This window comes from Nicotiana attenuata, chromosome 5 (assembly GCF_001879085.1).
Source record: "Nicotiana attenuata strain UT chromosome 5, NIATTr2, whole genome shotgun sequence".
NCBI lineage: Eukaryota > Viridiplantae > Streptophyta > Magnoliopsida > Solanales > Solanaceae > Nicotiana > Nicotiana attenuata.
This window is the reverse complement of record NC_031993.1, coordinates 39,988,129-40,012,208: the sequence shown is the minus strand read 5'-3', so window position 1 is coordinate 40,012,208 and position 24,080 is coordinate 39,988,129. Positions and strand designations below refer to the sequence as shown.

The window sequence follows — 24,080 nt, the reverse complement described above, 5'->3', positions numbered from 1 at the left end:
AACCGCGGCCAAATGCCTTCTCTGAATCTTATTTTATCCGCAGCTATCTTCCACCGCGGTTCTACCGCGGTCGCGGTGGAACTGCGGTCAAACCAGTTCTTTGAATCTTCAGGCCTGTTTTGCGTGGTTTACTTGGGGGATTTCACAGTTGGCCTCTTTTTCTTCATTTTTGACTCCCAAAATACTCCCTTGCCTTCCCTGATCATATATCACCTGCAAATTATGAAAAGCACTAATAAGAGCATTTTGTTATCACTCTTATCATCAAAACTATACAAGAAGGTGATTATTTAAGGCGTGATTATAGTTAAATTCACCTATTATCAATGTGGTTTAAGCAATTCGAGCTTCAATAAGATTACAAATATTTCAAGTATAGCATGCTTTTGGTCCTAGACTACCCGGACTTAAACATAATAGTAGCTACGCACGGACTCTCGTCACCTCGTGCGTGCGTAGCCCCCACAAATAGGAGCACATAACCAATTAATTCACCTATGGGGACATTTCCTCTTACAAGGTTAGAAAGGAGACTCACCTCGCTCCGAAGAACCATAACCGGCATTTCACGCCCTTCAGAAGACTTGAACCGATGCACAACGCTCCAAAACTAGCCAATAATTATGTAAACCCATTAATATATTCTAAGGTACTCATTATAATCCAATTTATAACAATCCCTAACCCTGATCGAAAAGTTGACAAAAATGCCCACGGGCCCACGTGCCCGGAATCCGAAATGTTTCGAAGAAAAAGATTACACATGGCCTCACGAACTCAAATATATGATTTTCTCTAAATTCCAAACCCAAAAACGTGGTCAAAATCCAAGAATACTAGTTTTCTAGGTTTTCCCTCAAATCTCAAGTTTTCTACAATTTTCCAAGTCTAAACCATATATAAACCTTGTATATACTCAAAACTAGTAGAAATCATTTACCTCATGCTTGGTGATGAAAATGGCACTCCAAAGTTGCTCCAAAATCGGCTCCCATGGAAGAAATGAAGTGAAAATGAGCCAAACTTCGATTTTTAAAGAAACCTCTCTGCCTCCAGCAGTTTCCGCATCTGCGGTTATGACAGCAACCAGCACTTTCTCGACACGGAAATGAGCATAACTCCCTCATACGATGTCCAAATTCGACAATTCTTTTTGCTATGGCTCCGAAATTACGATATAGATCTAATGGCTCAATAAAAACTTAATTTGGAGCTCATTTGCTTAATATGTTACCCTTTATTTCCAAAGAAACGATGTTGAAACATCAAATAAGAGCGAGATACAATCTGAAACACACCCGAGGCCCCCGGGACCCGAACCAATCATACCAACCAGTTCCAAAACACATTACAGACTTGCTCGAGGCCTCAAATCATATCAAACAACGCTAAAACCACGAATCGACCTCCAATCCAAGCTTTATGAACTTTAGAATTTCAAACTTCTACTTTCGATGTTTACACCTATCAAATCACGTCCGATTGACTTCAAATTTTGCACACAAGTCATATTCGACATTACGGACCTACTCCAACTTTTGGAATCGGATTCCGACCCCGATATCAAAAAGTCTACTTCCGGTCAAACTTCTCAAAAACCTACAAATTTCTATCTTTAGCCAAATGGCTCCAAAATGACCTACGGACCTCCGAATTCACTTCTGATCGCGCTCCCAACTCCAGAATCACCATACGGAGCTTCTCCCAGACTCGGAATCCGAAACGGACATCGATATCACTGAAATGCACGTCAACCCAAACTTATGAAATTTCTTTCAAAATGCTACTTTCCACAATAGGCGCCAAAACGCTCCCGGGTCATCCAAAACCCGATCCGGGCAAGTCCGAAATCATCATACGAACCTGTTGGAACCTTCAGATCCCTATTCCGAGGTTGTTTACTCAAAATTCTAATCCTAGTTAATTCTTTCAACTTTAAGCTTCCGAAATGAGAATTCTCTTTCCAAATCAACTCTGAACTTTCCGAAACTTAATTCCGACCACGCGTACAAGTCATAATACCTGAAATGAAGCTGTTCATGGCCTCAGACTGCTGAAGAACGTGCTAGATCTCAAAACGACCGGTCAGGTCGTTACATTCTCTCCCACTTAAACATACGTTCGTCCTCAAACGTGCTTAGAACTATACTGAAGTAGTCTGAAATTACTGTTTAACACCTCCTACACCTTCCCGTGCTACCACAACTCAGTTGAACACATTAGCTCGATCAATTCTGAAGATATTTCCTTTTATTCAAGCAAATAAGCCTTAGAGTCCAATTCCAACATCCGGAATTCTATGCTAGGCTTGTTTCCAACATACGCTCATCATATCAATCACTATACGATTTACCCAAACATGACTGCACAATTTTGCTGAATTCACACCCTACATCACTTTACTCAGAAAACCACAATGACATTCTCTTATTAAATAAACCAAAATTCCACGAATCTGATGCTCCCATTGCACCTTATGACCTACTTAGGCCTTGCTCTAGCTCTTATAATATCGCCACGACGGAAGAGATGTGTAGAAATTCATAACCAACTGCCGAATTAACAAATCATTTGGGTCTATACTCCTGACGAGAACCATCACTTCATTCTGAACCGAATAATGGCCTTAACTTCTTAATGTATTTCCTATAATCAAATTGCACTGATCCTAAATCCAATGATCTCGTCTCACCCAGTACGAACTGCTCAGGCAATAAGCCACCCCGACATGACCAAAAGTCTCATATGATGCCACAATGTGCCAATAGGCTACCAATTAGAATGCGATACAAAATGGAAAATGAACTCTGAAAAGTAATTTCAATTACCCCACTCGCGAATCATACATGCGACGCGGGCGCACAACAAATATGAGCTTCCTTCAGAAAATAGGAAACAAAACACAATAAACAGATATGGGGAACTGTACTGAACATCACACTGTTGCGGCGCGCAACCCGATTTGAGCAATCATAACCATGGCGGCGTGCCACCTGATCCACACAACATAACCATGGTGGCGTGCCACCCAATCCAAATAACATACCCATGGCGGCGTGCCACCCGATCCACACATTGAACTCACATAAGGAGATGTATATCGAGCTAAATTGCTCATTAAAACAAAATACTGAATATCAGTCATAAACACGCTAAGTGTATAATACCATTCCCCGGGGGAGACATATAACGGTAGAATCCACAAACTCGAGCACAACTGAAGTGCGATATATGATCTGAATCTCAAGAGCCATCCTGCTCATATAACCTCATCTCTATGCGGAACCTCAACACATAAGAAATTCACCAAGCCGTCTCACAAATCGCACGACGCAATACATCATTACATGAAATAGCTGACAATGAAATAACACCCCGACTCCCTTCCATAAGGAGCGTATTGCTGAGATGAACACATCTGGCCTGATATAAAGCCCATGTTCATATTTAAATCAATCCACTGATCTCAAGCCGATTTCTGATTGCACCAACTAGGCTAATAACCTCTCAAAGGTCCATAATAACTCCCCTTTTCTCATAACACATAAGAACAACCCTCATAACCGGAGCGAACCTCCACAGTCCTTAACCCAATAAACAGAGTGACCTCTAGGCATAAATTCTCAAATGAATGATATTACCACAATCCTCATACTTGGTTTAAATCTTCAATCAATCAATTGACTACATGTCACACTTATACAATCTTCCTGTGGGACACGCTCCCACAACCTTCCGAAATGAATAATGGGTCCGCACATCCAAACCACCGACCGCACTAACGCTGAAAAGCGATCAAGAATCCTTAACCAGGATGCAAAGCCTTTTTCACAAAACACCGATCTCAGGTGATACTAACGACAATACCAACTCACTTTAAACATCGAAACTCCTTTCCTACTCATCCGAGCTCGTGACATCCTTGTCAGCACCGAACTGCAACCTTGATCCTCACTTCAAATTCCATACCACTCATTGCACCCAACGTGCCAATAAAAGCTTTTCACTGGACTCACTTCAGGAGAACCATAGCAACACACAGGTAAATTCTCATAACCGTAGTATAGGCAAACATCTAAGTAGTGGTCTAAGCCACCATAGCCCTTCTAGGATCCGCCTACACATAACAGGCCATAACAGAAGAATGCTTCTAAACAACATTGATTACGGCGACCGACAAGCCTCACACGTACCGCCATAAATCATATGCATAACTTGATCACGCTGAAGGAACTGACCTCTACCACCAATACGCCAACTCAACTGTGGTTAACCAATATATCTTCCTTCGATTTACCCCGATTGCCTTAGTAATAACAATAACTCCTTTCAACACATAACACACTCCATCCGCACTCACCCTGAGTGACCTGGAACCGCGAGACCATGCTGTCTCAAATCCCATGAACCATTTCATACCTTCCTTGTGCACACATTCGCACCCTCAACTAATATGCCCATTCTGCTAATCCTTCTACGAATCTGAAGTCCTTTCTCATCTTTCTCTCAAGTGCTACACTGCAAGTCAAAACATCATAGAACATTCTAGGTCTCCACTCATAAGCTGCTGCAAAAGCTTGATTCTTAACTGTACTTATAGGCTCGAAATCATTAGGCACCATACTTTACCTCTTTTTGAATCCATTAGGACCGTTGCAGAGAGCCACCCACTCTGACTTGGTCCCGAATATAATCAACTCCATAAATCTTATAACACATGAATACCCTCTCGACGAGACACCCGGCGGAATCACTGCCCTCAAAACCCGCATCCATATAAGACATAAGTCCTGAATCCTTCCCCAAGTCTGAACATGAGCCAATAAGGCCAACCATAGCACCCTTTAACAATTCCTTTGCTCAAATTACCACTTATGTTCTTTTCTCGTAGCCGAAATAACCCAGAAATATGCTAACAACCAGAAAACCTCGCAAGTGGTTAACCATGCAACCTAATCATAGGCGGTGGGACTCTCCCACTTAGCTTGAAGCCACTATTACACAACTTTGGAACTCACCAGGATTCATTCTCTCTTATTGACATAACCTTGCGCAATCAACCGCCTAAATTCTCGGATTCTTTCTGTAAAACCCCCTTTTTTTATACTCTAAATCATCAACCACATTCACACGACCGATCTCTTTGATGCATATTAGCCCATACTTCCAATTAAACCCGTAGACTTCAATCGCCAGCCACTAAAATCCCAAATCATTCCAAACTCTCCTTAAGGTGCGTAATCATCCTACCACCAAGCCCATATGCAACATCCGCCACTCTCCCACTTTGGGCAAACTCACTTCTTTAATCAACTACTTGACCTTTACTTCATACACCTGGCCTTCTAGGAATTTTAGCCACCGTCTAACACTTTCCACACATCTTTCCTCATCCTTTGCTACTCAGTTGTTGCCTTAATAAAATCTATCTTCGTAGCACTTGAATCCACAAATCACTACTAACTTTAAATTTTGCCGGAGATCATCTCTCTCGAGCTGCCAATATTATAAATGCCGATTCAACCCTGAACCACCTTACCTCGCGACATCTAACAGTTGCTTCTTCAATACTCACCTGCAATATCCTGCTCCAAAGGTGAATTGTAGAAGATCATAACATCGGCGAATCTAGTACATTCAATAAGGACAACAACACCTCATCATAGAAGAAAATTCCGCCACGCTAGCAAATACCGAGTCTCGATACCTTGTCAACCCAAACCTGAACATTCTCTGCCTGATTTCTTTTCCCCTGCCAGGAATAAAATACCGAATCTATAGATCATGCACTGAGTAAACCTCCCTTCAAGTCATTCACTGCCTCGACAAGTAGGCAAACATCCTACCATCATAACAATACTGCGGAATAATCGCTCATAAGCATCATGGCAACCTGTGCCTAGCCTCAAGGCTCTCTGAAGTACTGCTACTGAGCCGAAACAGCAGAATATCCTTCCACAAGGCGACGATGATAGTCCAATCAACTATACCGGGAGAAACATCCTGCACCACATTCGTAGTGCCATTACAATTCTTCAATTCTCGATTTATAACCAGCGGTTCGTGTCGCGTAAGATTGAATAGGAAGGAAACAAGGGCCTAAGCCTCGAGGAATCAAATCACACGATGAGGAATCAAGAAGGGAAGTACTCCTAACAGCCTTGTAGCCTCCCGAAGATAAGTACAGACGTCTCCGTACCGATCCGCGAGACTCTACTAGACTTGCTCATGACTCGCGAGACCTACGGGAACCTAGTGCTCCAATACCATGTTGTCACGACCCAAAATCCACTAAGGGTCGTGATGGCGTCGGACATCGCTGTCAGGCAAGCCAACTAAAATACTTAATTAGATTCCAATTTAGACAATTTTGAAAAACTCGGATTTTCCTTCTAATATCATAAGTAAAGAGACAACTGCTTCAATTCAAATTTAATAATTAGCAATTAATACAAAATATTTCAAACCATCCCATAACCCGGTGTCACAAGTGCATGAGCAATTTCTAATAAATAATACAATACATCATCCGTCCGGAATACAGTGGACAGAAAGTAAATACAATTTACGGGAAGGGACTTTACTAGCTGCGGGCCGCCTCGAATAATGCAACTCACCTAGTCCCCGAATCATCCGCGCTGCTACGCCCAATAGGCCACTAACAACACATGAACCTGTGCAACAAAAATACACAGAAGTGTAGTATGAGTACGAAAACAACGTGTACTCAATGAGTATCCCGTCTAATCTCGAAGAAGTAGAGACGAGATGGTCGACTGCGACACTTACTAGTGGTCCAATAATGATGTCAATAATACATTAAATCGTGGATTTCTATAACCGTGATTTTTAATCCAATAGAAGGAAACGAGTAAACTATTAATTCGTTTATAGGAAATTTTCAAAATTTTCTTTTCATTATTTATCCAAATAATTTCAAGCCATGAAAAGGCAATAACAACTTTAATAAGTTCAAGGCAACAATACCAGCATGCACAAATAATCACCGTGCGACGTATGGCCCGATTCAACAAAAAAGTAAATTGTGCACTGCCGAGGGTCGAACGGCTCGAACCATAGATGCATCTATTACCCCACTCGTGAACTATCCGTGCGACGCGGTCAACATAAAATGAACAATCACCCTGCTCGCGAATCATCCATGCGACGCAGGTACACATAAAAATACATGCTCAAATAGCCAATTAAGAATTTATCGGGGAATACTTATTCAAATAAAAGCCACTTTCTCTTTTAACAATTTAAGAAAATAAGTCAAATCCATTTGAGGATGGATTTATTAATTCGATGTGGTTTAAGCAATTCGAGCTATCAATAAGATTACAAATATTTCAAGTATAGCATGCTTTTGGGTCCTAGTTCCGGACTTAAACATAATAGTAGCTACGCACGGACTCTCGTCACCTCGTGCATGCGTAGCCCCCCACAAATAGGAGCACATAACCAATTAATTCACCTATGGGGACATTTCCCTCTTACAAGGTTAGAAAGGAGACTCACCTCGCTCCGAAGATCCATAACCGGCATTTCGCGCCCTTCCGAAGACTTGAATTGATGCACAACGCTCCAAAACTAGCCAATAATTATGTAAACCCATTAATATATGCTAAGGTACTCATTATAATCCAATTTATAACAATTCCTAACCTCGATCGAAAAGTTGACAAAAATGCCCTCGGGTCCACGTGCACAGAATCCGAAATTTTTCGAAGATAAAGATTACCCATGGCCTCACGAACTCAAATATATGATTTTCTCTAAATTTCATACCCAAAATCGTGGTCAAAATCCAAGAATACTAGTTTTCTAGGTTTTCCCTCAAAAAACCTCAAGTTTTCTACAATTTTCCAAGTCTAAATCCATATATAAACCTTGTATATACTCAAAACTAGTAAAAATCACTTACCTCATGCTTGGTGATGAAAATGGCACTCAAAAGTTTCTCCAAAATCGGCTCCCATGAAAGAAATGAAGTGAAAATGAGCCAAACTTCGATTTTTAAAGAAACCTCTCTATCTCGAGCAGTTTACGCATCTGCGGAAATTTGACCGCATCTGCGAAAAATTTCCGCATCTGAGGTCCCGCATCTGCGGTCCCCCATCTGCGGAAAATTTCCGCATCTGCGGTTATGACAGCAACCAACACTTTTCTCGACACGGAAATGAGCATAACTCCCTCATACGATGTCCAAATTCGACAATTCTTTTTGCTATGGCTCCAAAATTACGATACGGATCTAATGGCTCAATAAAAACTTAATTTGGAGCTCATTTGCTTAATATGGTACCCTTTATTTCCAAAGAAACGATGTTGAAACATCAAATAAGAGCGAGATACAACCCGGAACACACCCGAGGACCACGGGACCCGAACCAATCATACCAACCAGTCCCAAAACACATTATGGACTTGCTCGAGGCCTCAAATCATATCAAACAACGCTAAAACCACGAATCGACCTCCAATCCAAGCTTTATGAACTTTAGAATTTCAAACTTCTACTTTCGATGTTTAAACCTATCAAATCACGTCCGATTGACTTCAAATTTTGCACACAAGTCATATTCGACATTACGGACCTACTCCAACTTTCGAAATCAAATTACTACCCCGATATCAAAAAGTCCACTTCCGGTCAAACTTCTCAAAAACCTTCAAATTTCTATCTTTAGCCAAATAGCTCCAAAATGACCTACGGACCTCCGAATTCACTTCCGATCGCGCTCCCGACTCCAGAATCACCATATGGAGATGCTCCTAGACTCGAAATCCCAAACGAACATTGATATCACTGAAATGCACGTCAACCCAAACTTATAAAATTTCTTTCAAAATGCTACTTTCCACAATAGGCGCCAAAACGCTCCGGGTCATCCAAAACCCGATCCGGGCATACGCCCAAGTCCGAAATTATCATACGAACCTGCTGGAACCTTCAGATCCTGATTCCGAGGTCGTTTACTCAAAATTCTAATCCTAGTTAATTCTTTCAACTTTAAACTTCCGAAATGAGAATTCACTTTCCAAATCAACTCTGAACTTTCCGAAACTTAATTCTGACCACGCATACAAGTCATAATACCTGAAATGAAGCTGTTTATGATATCAGACTACTGAACGACGTGCTAGAGCTCAAAACGACCGGTCGGATCGTTACACAAAATTCTTCTCTGTCACAGAGATGAAGGAAAAAGAAAAGAAAAGAGAGAAATAGAAGAAGAAGTTGAAATTGCTGAAAAATGAAAGAATTATAGGCTTGAAATCGAAAAGCTAACTGAAAGAAAGAACGAAAATGGAAGATGCCAACCATTGAAAATGAGAGGAAATGAAAAAAAAAGGTTTTAAATGATAAAAAAGAGGAAATGAGGCGCGCGCAAAACACTTTCGGATGCTTGTTTGGTTGTTCATGCCACATCAGCAACAGGGTGGAATTAATTACACTGAGAAATAGTTTATGGGTAATAGGACCCCCGAAAAGAAAAGATGTGTAATTGGTAATATGGTCATAGGTTGGGGAGGATTTTATGCATTAACCCAAAATAAAATAATATCATCTGCAAAGGCTAACTGGTTCACCTGTGGCCCATGTCTTTCCATATAGAAACCTGAGTACCTCCGCCGATTTTGAAGGTTATTCAACATCACTGAAAGAAGCTCTGCACTCAATACAAATAGTGAAGGTGAGACAGGGTCACCTTGCCGCAGTCCATTATGTGATTTGAAGAAACCCAAATCTTTGACCATTAACTATCAGAGAGTACCAATTGCTTGAAATTTGTGTTTGTATTAGCTCCACCCATTTGTTTGAGAACCCCAATTTCTTCATTAGACTACACAGGTAAGACCAGTCGATCTTATCGTAATCCTTGCCATGTCAAGTTTTAGTACTACATCCCTCCTTTCTTTGGTCTAGATATATCCCTGATGATCTCTTGTGCTAGTAGTATATTTTCAAAAATCTCTTGTGCTAGTAGTATATTTTCAAAAATCAATCTCCTTCTAATGAATCCTGATTGATTATTGGAGACTATTTTTGGTAAGATTCGTGTCAGTCGAGCATTTAACATCTTTGCAAATATCTTACTCGAAACATTACATAGGCTAATTGGCCTAAGTTCTAATAGTTTCTGGGGGAACTCCACCTTTGGAATCATTTCTAGGCAAGTGTGTGTAAAGGATCTCGGGATAGAGGCCCCTTGAAAGAAGAACACCACTGCATTGTATACATCTTACGCAATAACTTTCCAGTATTTTTGATAGAAAAGGGCATTTAATCCATCTGGGCCTAGGGAACTTTCTGTACTAATGAAGAAGACACAATATTCGACTTCCTCCAGTGTTGGAATTGCTGTCAGCATTTCATTATCCTCCTCTGTGACTCTTGGTGTTTAACAATCCAACGCAGACATATCATCTGATGCTTCATTATGGTTAAATATTCCTTGAAAATGTTCTATTGTTGCTGTGGCAATATCTTGTTCACCTATTCTTCATTCTCCATTATGATCCTGAATTTTGAATGTTGAGTTGTTTCCTTCTTCCTTTTATTACACCATGAAAGTGTGCAGTATTCTTATCTCCATCCTTCAACCAATTTGCTTTCGTTTTTTGTCTCAGGACTGCATCCTGAAGTTTTAAATACTGATAGCACTTTGCTTTCAACTTATTTAGGTCCGACCTTCTCTCGGCTATGTTATTTAATGTCAGATCTTCCTCGGGATTCTCAATTTCTTTTTCTAGTTTCTTAGGCTCCTCATATATATCTCCAAATGCTTCCCTGGACCAGCAACTCAATCTATGGCAGACCTTCCTTAATTTCTAATAAGGATCCACATAGGGTTACCTTTTATATGTTCCTGTCACACTTCTTGAACTACCTTGATGAAATCTTCATGCTCTGTCCAAACATCTAGGAATTTGAAGTATCTTGGTCCAGTAGTATCTGATGTCTTCATGTTGATTAGTAGAGGTGCATGGTCTGAACAAACTCTTGCTAGATGTGTGACAGATGTTTTATTTGGTGTATCTGCCCACCTTGAGTTTATAAGAAGTCTATCCAATCTTTTCCATATTGTATTGGTTGGTCCCCTGCTGTCACACCTGAATGTTGCACGACAGAAGTTTTTACTAGAAACTCCTAATCTCAAGAAATTAGGTGTTCCTCGAAAAGTAGATGCACTTCTAGAGTCCAGTAAGGACGGGTCCAGTTCTGGTTTGTTCAGCAACATAGGAAAGTTAGATTGCCTCGAAAAGCTGAAGTTGGTAAATGATACTCATCTAAGTAGAAAACAGCTACACCTTCCTCCGCATATATCTTTTCTCATAAGCTAAAAAAGCTCACTCTGATAGATACGTGGTTCGAATGGAAGATATGTCTATATTAGGCCTATTAGAGTACCTTGAAGTGCTGAAGTTGAAAGAAAATGTGTTTAGGGGACAGTCAGTATTATCCCACACCGTAGGGTCTGGAGAGGGCAGTGTGTATGCAGACCTTACCTCTACCTTGTGAGCATAGAGAGGTTGTTTCCAATAGACCCTCGGCCCTGAAAAGCATGAGCACCACATTAATAAAAAATATAGACAAGAAGGGACAGTACCAAAAAGCCATATAAAAGCAGAATAAAAACAACAAGATAGTAATGTGATCAACAAAACTACAAAGAGCTTATAAACATGTTTTAGATATCAGTTCTACACTGCATTCTATGGCCCCATTTGGCCATGAGTTTTGCCAAAATAAATTTGGGATTTATTTCCAAAACTCATGTTTGGCCATAAATTTTACCCAAATTCCAAATCTCAAATCTCAAATCCCAAAATCAGCTATTGAGTTGATTTTGGGCCAAAATCCCAAAACTTGGATATTATATACATGTTTTTCCAAAATAAAGTTAGAAAATATGTTTTGAAAACGTCTGTCCAAACACATTTTCATCTTCAAACCAAACTTCATCCAAATCAGGATTTTCAAAATAAATTGGAATCTATGGCCAAACGCTAGCTATATATTAGTTCAACTATTATGCAGAAAATATAATCTAACTGCTCAAGTACATTCATCTTGGTGCTATATTAGGCTCCAAACACCTGTAATCAACTTTCCAACTTACAGTATGACAATATTCTTAATTGTTTCTAGCTTTTAATGTATTATATTTACAAATTAAAATACACACCAAAAGATTTTCGTCAACAACAACAACAACCGAATAAAATTCCATAAATGGGGTCTGGGGAGGATACTATGTACATAAATCTTACCTCTACCCGAGGGAGTAGAGAGACTATTTTTGATAGACCCTCGACAAAAGATTCAATTATCTTTCAAATTCCTACTTTTGTATCCTTTAGCGAGCAATTTTATATATTCATTGTACGGTAATGGTAGCAGAAATAGCACTTTGGATGACTTAACACTATTTTGACTGCTGGTTGACCTAATAATTTAAGTGAGCGTTGAGTGTATGTTTTCACAATGAGTGGAAAGCAAGGGCGTCTAGATATATTCTTTTTAATCCTCTGACGAATTCGTTGTAGTATGTATTTTTCTTTGATTTTCTTCTTCTTTAAATCTTTTTGTTTTTTCCCCTCTGATGTACATAGATGAATTGCTGCGCATAACAGTAAGGGGTCGTTTGGTAGGGTGTATAAGAATAGTGTGGAATAAAGTGTATTAGTAATGCATGTGTTAGTAATGCAAGCATTAGTTATGCAAACATTAGTTATGCAAATATTATTTCTTATCAATTGTTTAGTGTGATGTATTAAAATTATAATGCATTGCATAATTTTTAAGAAAAATAGTTGCTTACAAAAATGGCCCTCCATATTCTCTAAATGGGACTTTAAGGACAATTTTGTCTTTAACCATGCTAATGCATGCATTAAAGCCTTGGTATTACTAATGCCATGGCTTTCTATGCATTACTTGTGCATAGGATAATGCCAAGTATGATGTATAACTAATACAAGTATTAGTTATCCACAAGTTAAAAATATGTACCAAACAAGGTATTAGTAATGCATAGAACTAATGCTTGCATTATTTTTTCTAATACCTCCTAGCAAACGACCCCTAAAAGTTACTTATTTGTTTTTCTAGTTGACAATAATTATAGAAGAATCTACTGCGAACAAGATACATGATTCTACTCTGATCTCTAGTTTTTTTGTTCCTCCTTGGCTCCTAAATAGTATCACAAGAAGTTTCAGAAGTGCATAACAAGCCACAAGAAGTTTCAGAAAATAGCATATAGTTTATATTAGTTCTTTTATGAGACAAGTCTGAATGTGTAGGAATGTTTTTAGAATGAGAAATCCCATAAAAAGAAGAAAAAAAATTCCATCATAGTTCCAATGCCCAAAAACACTACTTGATCATAGTTAAACAATATTATCCCTCTATTTTAAAATAGGTGTTCATTCCATATACAAGTCATACAAATGGAGTAACAGGGTGAGGTGTTGCATTGTAGAACTAAATGGTTCTGGATATTTTTGGATGTTATAGCGAATTGCTGTTATATAAAAAAAATATTATAATAGCACATGAGATTTGATTCCGGAAAATTTTAGCTTTTATAGAGAAGTGCTATTATATAAGGATGCTATTATAAAGAGGTCTGACTGTACATTGTTCATCCATCTTCAACCAATTTAGACCTATAGGGAAGCAAATGAAGTAGTAATAATAAATTTGAAGATAACCACAATTCATCTCTGATATTACACATGCCAAATAATATTCATAGCTGTTTATCTGGTTGAAGCAACATGTCTTTCAAGCTGGTACCCATGCTTAAGCAGAGAAAACAACAGTAAAGCAAATAAATACATCACAACAAACTGGATAGACAGAGCTGTTTTTATCATTCAGAAAGAAAACAACCACATAATTGAGAACTTGAAAAGGTGTGAAGCCTAGAAAAGGTGTTTAAAGCAGAAAGTGGAGCTCATATAATTTACGCCTTCAGAACAATAAAACACAAACGGGATTTTTATTGGAACAGGCTGATAGGACGAATAGCCTGCAGAAAACATGAAATGCGGCTGACTCCATATGAAAGATCATTCGACTTGTCTATGATCGCAGGCTCGCATAAGTGCCATTCCACTGACTCCCTCCTGCAAAAAGATGAAAACAATTAGAAGAAAATTAGTGAAATCTAGAAAGAAACAATGTTGCAGATAAGTTTCTTTGGAATCTTTTTGGGGTGTGGCAATAAAAAGGGCAGCCCGGTGCACTAAGCTTCCGCTATGCGCAGGATCGGGGAAAGGCCGGACTACAAGGGTCTATCATACGCAGCCTTACCCTGCATTTCTGCAAGAGGCTGTTAAATGACTAAATTAATCACAGTACTCCAGCTGGTAACAATAAAAGTCAACTAAAGTTAGAACTGGAGTTGGCTAACATACATGGAAAGAACTGAATGATTATTATGACAATGTTGGACTGACAATTACGCACAAGTCAACGTTAGAGAAAAATGCAAGGCAAGAAATGTAAGGGAAATAAATTACTTAATTATGAAACCTCCAGTCTCTGAAGAACGAATAATCACGTAAAATATAGAAACACAGGACATTCTACCAAATAGAAGTCATGGCATGCAAAACAATCTTACTAAAATCTCTCAGACAATGGAAAAATCAAGATGTGAATACAGTCATGTCGACAAACACTTAGTAAAAACTGTACAGGAGACTAAATAATTCCAATGACAATAAATTCTACTGACCTTCAACTTCATTGTGTGGCCTTGGAATCAACATCGAAAGATATAGTAAGCTTGAATTCAATGTTGTTTTGAAATTGCATCTCTTGTTTCTTTCTTTCTATTCTTTTTGCAGATCTGACAGCTTTTCTTGTGTTTTCAAGCCTCATCTCTCGAAGGCTAGATATATAAGCGAACGTAGCCGGAACAGCCTCAAGTTTATCACAGTAAATAAGAACAAGGTGCCTAAGTCTTGGGAAATGATGAGTTGAAGCCTCCCATGTTTCAAAATCTGCTGTATCAATCGACAAGGCTAGGAGTTCGCTAAAACCTACCTCTAGCTTCCATGACTTTCCGGTGAAAGCGTCTTTCAACTTTAGAACCTCAAGGCATTCCAGCTGCTCCAGTCCAATTGCCTCACGCCAATCAAACCTTGTGTCCGATAAAGTTAACTTCTTTAGTGTACGAGCAAATCTGAAGAAATTTGGAGGAAGGTGAAGCACTGAAATCATTGTAAAGACATCATTCAATAGTTTCAAATTTTCCAGGCACTTCAACTCTCCATGATTGCTGAATCCATCCTTGTTAATTTCAAAAAAAGGGGCCATATTCCCTTTAATACTCAATTTTTTGAGATTACCAACCTTTGCAAGCACACAACTGTTTGCAACTTTCTGGTGCAACCATAGAAAGAGTTCGCAGGCAAGAAATTTCACCTTTTGGGGTTTTAGGTCTTGGCAATCATACAGGAACGTTACTGTGCAGATGCCTCAACCGTAACATGTTCCATATTTCCCATCTTGTTTCCAAGTAGCGCGTGCTTTTACTAGTTGTATTAAATAAAAGAGTTTGTAAATTCAGAAATCTACAAAATATTGGGGGAATGACCACAAAGTCACCTGAGAAAGCCATATACTTCAAATGATAAAGCCCATTAAAATATATGGAAAAAAGAAATTTGATGGGCTCAACATCCAAAACCCTTAAAAGTGGAAACGCTTTGTGCAAGAGATTCACTAGATTCGGAGACAACTGGGTTGGGGAAAAGCATAAGAAAGACCTGACATGTTCCGCGACTGGTTTTCTGGACAGGAAATCATCTAGACAACATGATCGGATACACAATCGACGAGAATCATCTGGAATTGCTTGATTGGGTGTTAGAGACACTTCATGAAAAAGACATTCTCTAGTAGCCTTCATCATGCAAAACTCTTGTACCATGTCATGAAGACGACATGTTTTTATTCGACCGTCAAACTTCTTCTGCACCACCATCACTAAATTTCTATTGACGAGCTCGTTCAAATTATTTTCTGCTACCTCCTCTAAGGCGTAACCTGGGCTGGATTTTATCAATCCCTCCGCAATCCAGAGACGGATCAATTTCCAAGCAGGGATATTAAAGCCTCGAGGAAAAGTTCCGCAATACAAGAAGCACTCCTTCATTTCTTGGGGCAAACAATTGTAGCTCATTTCAACAAACTTCCAGCATCTTACAGGGTCATCTTTAATTATAAGGTGCTGCCAAAAATATTTCTGAACTTTGAGCCAATTATTTTTGTCCTTACGACCTCTTAAAGCTCCTGCAATTACTATTATTGCAAGTGGTACCCCACAACATTTTTCTGCAATGCTTTCTCCAAGTTCTGTTAATTCTTCAGGAAAACATCCACTACCGAAAACTCTGCTTTTCAACAATAGAAAACTTTCCGTCTAAGTCAGAAATTTTAGATCATGAGGATTTGGATTGGCACAACTAGCCAAATCTTGCCTAGGAGTAGTCATCATGATCCGGTGTCCTTTGCTGTTTTCAGGGAAAGTTTTCTTGACAAAATCGACAACACCTATTGCCCAGACATCGTCCGAGACAATGAGACATTTACCTTCTTTAGGCACAAAATCACATACTACCTTAGCTATTTCATTCACATCTTTGTCTTGGTATTCTTCAATGCGATCTGTGAAACATGTGAGGATATTGATAAAGATATCCTTTATTTCATATGATTGGCAGACATAAACCCATATTCTGCAGTCAAATTGTTTTAAAATCTGAGGATCGTTAAAAACTTTTATTGCCAATGTTGTTTTACCAAGTCCACGCATACCTACAACAGGGACAACATTGAGATCCTCAGATCCTTCAACAAGTCCCTTGATCACTTTTTCTGCTTCTTCTTCTAAGCCAACAACTTCGTTTTCCTTGAGTGGAAGATCCTTTTAAGATAACAGAACTGATTGACATCATAAATCAATGTTGAAAATCTTTTGTTTTGGCAATTAGAAATAAAGCATCTATATTAAGTTATTACTTGCTTTCAGTGAAATAAAAAGCCTTAATTTTTGTTGTAAATTATATTAACCTTAGATGTCAATTACTCCTTGAAATATAACTTATTCATCTTTATTTCCATTACTCCCACAACACTTCATTTTCCATAGCCCCCCAAATGGTCAATGTTTATGACACCATTAACATTATGCCAGTGATGTCGCATTTGCGACAAAAAGTCTCACATTTGCGAGCCCTCTTTTGCAGTCCAAGGCTCGCATCTGTGGCTCCTTTGCATCTGCGGTGTCGCATCTGTGACTGTTAAAAAACTAGTGAATATGGTATCTCAAAAGGAAGTGTCCAGAATCATATTTTCTGAAAGTGTCTAGATTCATTTTATTAACATTTAGTGTCTTTATTATTTCATGCAATAATGAGACATTATTCCACATTTGTAACCGTTGGACCATTACTCACCCATCATGACCTCTTGATTTCCTTTACCTACATATGCACACATTCTTCCCTTTTGTGAGATACTAAGTATACAGAAAATACTCTCATTCCTTCTGCTGGATTTTCTACCAAGCTGAATAAATCTTTGTTAGTTTATGCTCCTAGTTTTATACTAGAAGAGCTTATTGAATCCTGGGGGATACACCCAAACCGGGTGAAATATCCTGAAGGACAGTGTCATTGACACGCCTCAAGCTTTGAAGAATTCCCTACAAATTTCGTGATCAAGTATTTTCCTTAAAGATTTTTTTTTTTTTTTTGGTAATTAGGAATTTTCATTAATCACCAATGAAACATTACAAGACCACAGTTGGCTTACATACTCAGCCTACTGTCTTTGAGCTGTATCTCTATCCCCTATACATGTACCTTCTATACTCATTTCCTCTCTACTTATATTTACATCAAAACTGAAAATTCTGTATAAGCTGCCTATTTTGATTTCTTGCTCTAACATTACATATGCATGCTATGTTTCTAGCTAAGTCTTCAGCCTTCTTGCTTTGCTTTTCAAATATCCTGAGATTTCTCTCATTCCATATCTCATGAAGTGCTTCTGCATATATCATTCTGAATATTCCCGCTTCCCTTGATTTTCCTCTTGCAATCTTAGTTGCCCAGTGCCAGTGCTGATCCCAGGATGTTGCCCACAGTTGTTGCCTCTGCATCCACTTTAGTAGCTTTGTCCAGACATTCATGGTATACTCACATTCAATAAAGAGGTGATTTCTGCTTTCATCTTGTTTTTGACATAGACTGCATACCTTGTCCACCTGTATCCCCCATTTACTCAATCGGTCACTAGTTAGCATCCTATCATGGAAGTATAGCCACATAGTGAATTTTGCTTTTGCCCTTGCTTCATTTCCATACATGAACATCTTCCATTCTACCCTTGGTAATTGTCCCATCATAGCCAAATATAACTGTCTGATCATGTTGCTATTCTGCTTTTGCTGGATGTGAATTGTTGTTACTGATCTTCTTGCCTCTCTTATTTTTCTAACTAGCCGGGATGCCTGTTGTGGTATTGGCATGTTTGATATCTGTTGCCCTTTTATATAGTATGCATGAATCCATTTAATCCACATCTTGTCCTCTTTATTTGCTAGATCCCAGTAATTCTTTGCTGCTACTGCTTTGTTCCATAGCTTCAGATTGATTAGGTTCAGTCCCCCAACACTTTTAGGAGTGCACATTTTTTCCCATGCCACCAAAGATCTTCTTGTGATAGTATTAACTCTTGACCATATATAGCTTCTGCAGTATGCCTCAATAGTCTTCAGTACCTTGCTAGGTATTAGAAACAATTGGGACCAATAAGCCTGAATACCAAATAGCACAGATTGTACTAGTTGAATTCTTCCAGCATATGAGAGTTTTTTTGCAGTCCATGAAGAGATTCTTGCCACCATCTTTTCAATAAGTGGCTGCCATTGAGCTATGGACATCTTCTTGGTGGTTAGGGGTACTCCAAGGTATTTGACTGGCAGTGTACCTTTAGAGTAACCAAATTTCTGGACTATCTCATCTCTTACCACCTGTGTAACTCCTCCAAAGAAAATTGAACTCTTTTCATGATTAGCCTTTAATCCTGAAGCTCCATAGAAATGTATTTTCCTTAAGATTTACAACAATCTTAAGGATATGTCACTTTAAAGACAGACGGTAATATCTTCTGCTTAATATGATTTTGCGTAATATCATATTTAAGTGTCAGGTGTGAATAATTGAACTAATATATATCTCTTCAACGTTTATTCTATCATGATTATTCTCGTGAGAGTCTAATAGGCAGATAAACTTTGGCTTTACGATGATATATATAATCTCCTCTAATTTTAGTACTGTTTCGGGCTATGCATTATTTGCTGTGGATTTGTAGTGTGTTATTATCTATGTGCATTTTGTATTGTGAAAGAGAATGCATGTTATCTCTTTAGTCTTATAAGTGATGCTTTTGTAGTTCTCTTTATCTTGAGTGTTTTAAATTTTCTCTCTTAACATTTTAAAGAGGAAATATGTTATTTATTTTGAGTAGTGGTAAAACATAATTTCCTAATACATCAATCTTTTACAGTTTACTTATCTTGCTAGAGATCATAAGTTGCCTATTGAGTTATTCTAAATCTGACTTTATCAAAATGATTATTATACATATATCTAAAAGAACTTATATAAGTATATTATTGTCGAATGCTTTTGTCCGCCCTTGACTCGCCGAAAATGGAAGAGCCTTAATAAATTTTTGATTCTTGTGGCGATAGTATATATTGGAGAACCAAAGTATATTTCATTTTGGTGGAAGTACTTTATGATCTAAAAATAATCTTTGCTTATCTCTTGGTCATTTGGGTGAATGTTGAATAATGATTGATTTTTCTTCGTATAACTATGAGTTACTATTTATTTGAGATCAAACTTTATTGGAAATAATAATTATTTTATGGGGGCACATTAAGCCATTATAAATTTCTCAATGTAGAGGAGGATTCGAGAGAATTGATAATCCTGCAAAGTCAAAAATAAATTTGAGTAAGTGGATGATATAATTGTTGTGGTCATTACTCAAGCGAATCTTATGGGAAATTGGGTGTTAGACTCTTGTGCTACTAAACATATTTGTACTAACAAAGTTATGTCATACGCCCAAGTTGAAGAACAAGAAGAATAATTTATTTATTTTGGTGATTCAAAAAATTCTTAAATTCTTGGAAAGGAAAAATTCTTCTTAAACTCATTCTGAAAAATATTGGCATTAGCTGGGTGATCCATAACTCTACTATTCGAGTCAATTTGCTTCTTGTGGAATTGTTAGAAAAAGTTGGAGTGAACATTTCTTTGATGATGAGGTTGCATCAAACAAAAAATAAGTTTTATGGGCAATGAGTATTTTAATTATTATTTATTTGTGTTCTTTATTAATTTTAGAATAAATATCGAAAATGCTAGTACTTGTACTTAGTTAAAAATAAGTGTTTATGATGACATAATGTTGGTAACTATACATCATTGTTTGAGTAAAACTATATTATAATCTTGTTATTTATAAAATGAAATGTCTTATATATGAGAAGTTGGTAATACTTATTATAAGTTATGAAAAATATTACCCTCTTATCTTATAAGTTTTGAAAATGTGGGGGTCACGGTATTTTACTTTGGGTTTCTTAAATATATGGGTGAAGAAATTGTTGAATTATGACCCGTTTCCTATTTAAGATATTTCTGTAGAAGTTAAAGTTGATTCTACTCTATCAATTTCATTCGATATTAATGTTGATTCTATGTTTAGAAAATTTTACTTTGGTATTTGAATATGAAAGATATCAAAAGAAAATAAATTCTAATATGTGTTGAATATTTCAAAAGACACTTGTATGGAAGTCAAGTTTCTTTTCATTTGAGATGATTTTATACTTTAGTTGAAAAGTACTATGAGTTAGTATTCTGTATGTGGATTTCCACTGTATTAGAAAGATATAGTAATGATATTGAATCTCTGATTCAGATGAATAAAAACTCACTAATGGTTATTTGAACACCTTTTGATGGAGTGTTGTGGTATAGAAATTGCCTGGCAATGAGGTTGATTAAGCAACCTCTTGGTGAGTATTCCACGAGGAATTAAACCGACAATATTTGTGTCGATGAATTGTGATTGCCAAGGCGCAATATTCCACTCGGAATTAAACCGACAACATTTGTGTCGATGAATTGTGATTGCCTAGGAACAATAGCCATTATAAGAAAAAAAAAAATCTTTTAGTGGGAAGAATAGACACATTTTCTTAAAATTTAATGTGATAAAGCAATTGCTTAGAGATGAGAATTTTTTTTTCATACATATAATGTGTAGTCAAAAGAGGATTTGGCCGATTCTTTAACTTATAAGTGAAATGTTGAGGGGTTGAGACTTTTGCCAATCTGAGATATATCAACGATGATGGTAACCCAACCTAAGTGATTGAAGATCCCATGAAGTAGGTTCATATGGGTAATCACAAATCATTAGCTGATCAAATGTGTACTATAAGTTATGTCTCTTCCTATGGTGTGAGTTTATAGTGCAAGACTGCAAGGAATGTGAGGCTGAGTTATCAAACTCTTAATCCAATAATCCATAGCCTTTTATAGGTAATGTATTGCGATGCAGAATACACTTGATGGATGGACCTATATGAGTATGGAGGTGGGCCGCTCCTATGAAATTTGAGGCAAAATTTCTAGAGCACTCATGAAAATCAGGCGCGCGCATGGCCTTCAAGCGCAAAACTGCGATAACAACAAAGATTGTGCGAGTATAATGTAATAGATAAGACTCCGGACTTACAAAAGAATTTTTGGTTCATTAAAGCATTAAACTTCACCAGTTATTCTTAAGCTTTATCTTATTTTTCTAGGTCTGGTTCATACTTCATAGTCTACGAGACACCAGATTCGATGCATTGTACTCATATGCAGAAAATCCAACAAAATATTCTATCCTTCTATTCATTTTGAGATACGTGGGGGATTGTTAGAAAAATAGTGAATATGGTATCTCAAAAGGAAGTGTCCAGAATCATATTTCTGAAAGTGTCTAGATTCATTTTATAACATTTAGTGTCTTTATTATTTCATGCAATAATGAGACATTATTCCACATTTGTAACAGTTGGACCATTATTCACCCATCATGACCTCTTGATTTCCTTTCACATATTCTTCCCTTTTGTGAGATACTAAGTATACAAAAAATACTCTCATTCCTTCTGCTGGATTTTCTACCAAGCTGAATAAATCTTTGTTAGTTTATGCTCCTAGTTTTATATTAGAATAGCTTGTTGAATGCTGGGGATACACCCAAATCGGGTGAAATATCCTTAAAGACAATGTCATTGACATGCCTCAAGCTTTGAAGAATTCCGTACAAATTTCGTGATCAAGTATTTTCCGTAAGATTTACAACAGTGACTCCACAGATGCATCAACTTATAATTTTTCAAATGGGTTAGGTTTCAGCTTTAATTTGAGGCATACCTGGGAATTTTTTTCCGGCTGAACAGCTGGTTGATTGTTTTGAAGAAATTCCTTCACCTTCTCATTGAGGCCATCGATCTTAGTTGCAAGATTCCTGACTGAGTCTCTTCTTATACTATCAAGTTTGAGAAGTCCATAGTTTTTCACAAGGAAAAACTGAGCCCTAAAAGCGAAGCCATCAATTACATCCTCAGCTCTATGTACCGTAATTCGAATGTCCTTATTGACCAACTGTTTTCACTTACTGCTAGTATTTATCTGCCATTGTTCAGCAATATTTAGGAGCGCTCGTAGGCGTTGAACTTGTTCCTCAAGATGTAAAAAGTCATCCCCTAAACCATCAATCTGCAGCTTCTTATTGTCTGCAATCAACTTCGCGTTTTCTCTTACTGAATCCAAGAGATTCTCCACCAGAAGATTCAACCCTGTATCTGTATCTGCCATCTGCTTTTAATTAAATGGAGAGCATACTTTCTTTAGCTCTGGGCAATGAAACTTCACTTTACCATAGCTGTTTGTTTATAAAGATTAACGTATTGTTTGGATGGCTCTTTCCCGTTGTATTGTATTGTATTATTAACCCAAATACAATGTTTGTTTTGATTGTTAATATAAAATTAATTGTATCGTATTATTGAATCCATTGTTCCGGAATAATGAAAAACCCTATTTTATGAAACAACCAAATCGGTATGGTGGAATTGTTCCGTATTTTTCTTTCCAATTACACCACACTTATTATTCTATATTTTACCCTTTGCCCTATTATTTATATTATATTCATCAAACTAATAAGTATTTTGTCTCCCTCTTATTTCTGTGGTGCAACTACTCAACTACGTACTTCCCTGGTCACTTCGTCTTTTTACGACAAGAGTTTTCACATGTTAGTTTTCCATCTAATTTCAAAAAATCTAAAATAATTTCTGTAGTGACATTTGGTTGAAAATTAGTTTTTCTAAATATCTATTCAATTTCTTTTGCTTAATCAAGATCCGTAACGTGGCTTCTCCATAACTTATTAATAACACTTTTTCTCAAACAATACGTTAGTTTTCCATCTCTTTTTTTGTGTATTTTTTTTTTTGGTTAGTTCATCTATAATCTTTGCAAACTCTATGTTCTGGTGATATAATTTATCAAGTTATTTTTATGAGTAATTCTTAATAAGCATCGTATTTATAATAATTGAGGGTATTTTAGTAAACTTTTCAGTACAGTATAATACAATACAGTCAAACCAAATAATAAAGATGTTATTTAACAACAACAAACGATACAGTCTATTCAAACGTTGTATCTATCAAAACGATACAATATAATACAATACAATACATTATAAAACGATGGGGAACAATGATCCAAACACAGTGTAAAGAATGCAGGGTATGGATTGTTAATATTTTCCTACTATTTCTCTTTTTTTTAAAAAAAATTATTTAAGTAAATAGCTAATTAGCTTTTAATACCGAAAAGCTTGTCTAAGTGTTAAAGTTGGTTTTTAAAATAAGTATCCACATAAATTGATAATA

At 37.3% G+C, this 24,080-nt stretch overlaps 1 protein-coding gene across 3 annotated transcripts; it reads right to left on the bottom strand.

The window, feature by feature from the left end:
- LOC109225688 lies at nucleotides 13,699–23,046 on the bottom strand. Of its 3 annotated transcripts, none has more exons than XR_002067972.1 (3): nucleotides 22,549–23,046; nucleotides 14,760–16,972; nucleotides 13,699–14,145 (listed from the first exon to the last, which is right to left on the bottom strand). XR_002067972.1 is itself a non-coding variant. In XM_019390440.1 (3 exons), the coding sequence occupies exon 2, from the start codon at nucleotides 18,975–18,977 to the stop codon at nucleotides 17,931–17,933; it is 1,047 nt and encodes a 348-aa protein (XP_019245985.1). In that variant the 5' UTR covers nucleotides 18,978–22,711; nucleotides 22,794–23,026; the 3' UTR covers nucleotides 13,699–14,145; nucleotides 14,760–17,930. The 3 variants fall into 3 exon arrangements, 2 of the variants coding, with proteins under 2 accessions (XP_019245985.1, XP_019245984.1); XM_019390440.1 differs by having other exon boundaries at nucleotides 14,760–22,711; nucleotides 22,794–23,026; XM_019390439.1 differs by having other exon boundaries at nucleotides 14,760–23,046.

Coding starts and splice junctions, on each gene's coding strand:
- LOC109225688 (XM_019390439.1), bottom strand. CDS start 18,977: ATGTCCATAGCTCAATGGCAGCCACTTATTGAAAAGATGGTGGCAAGA.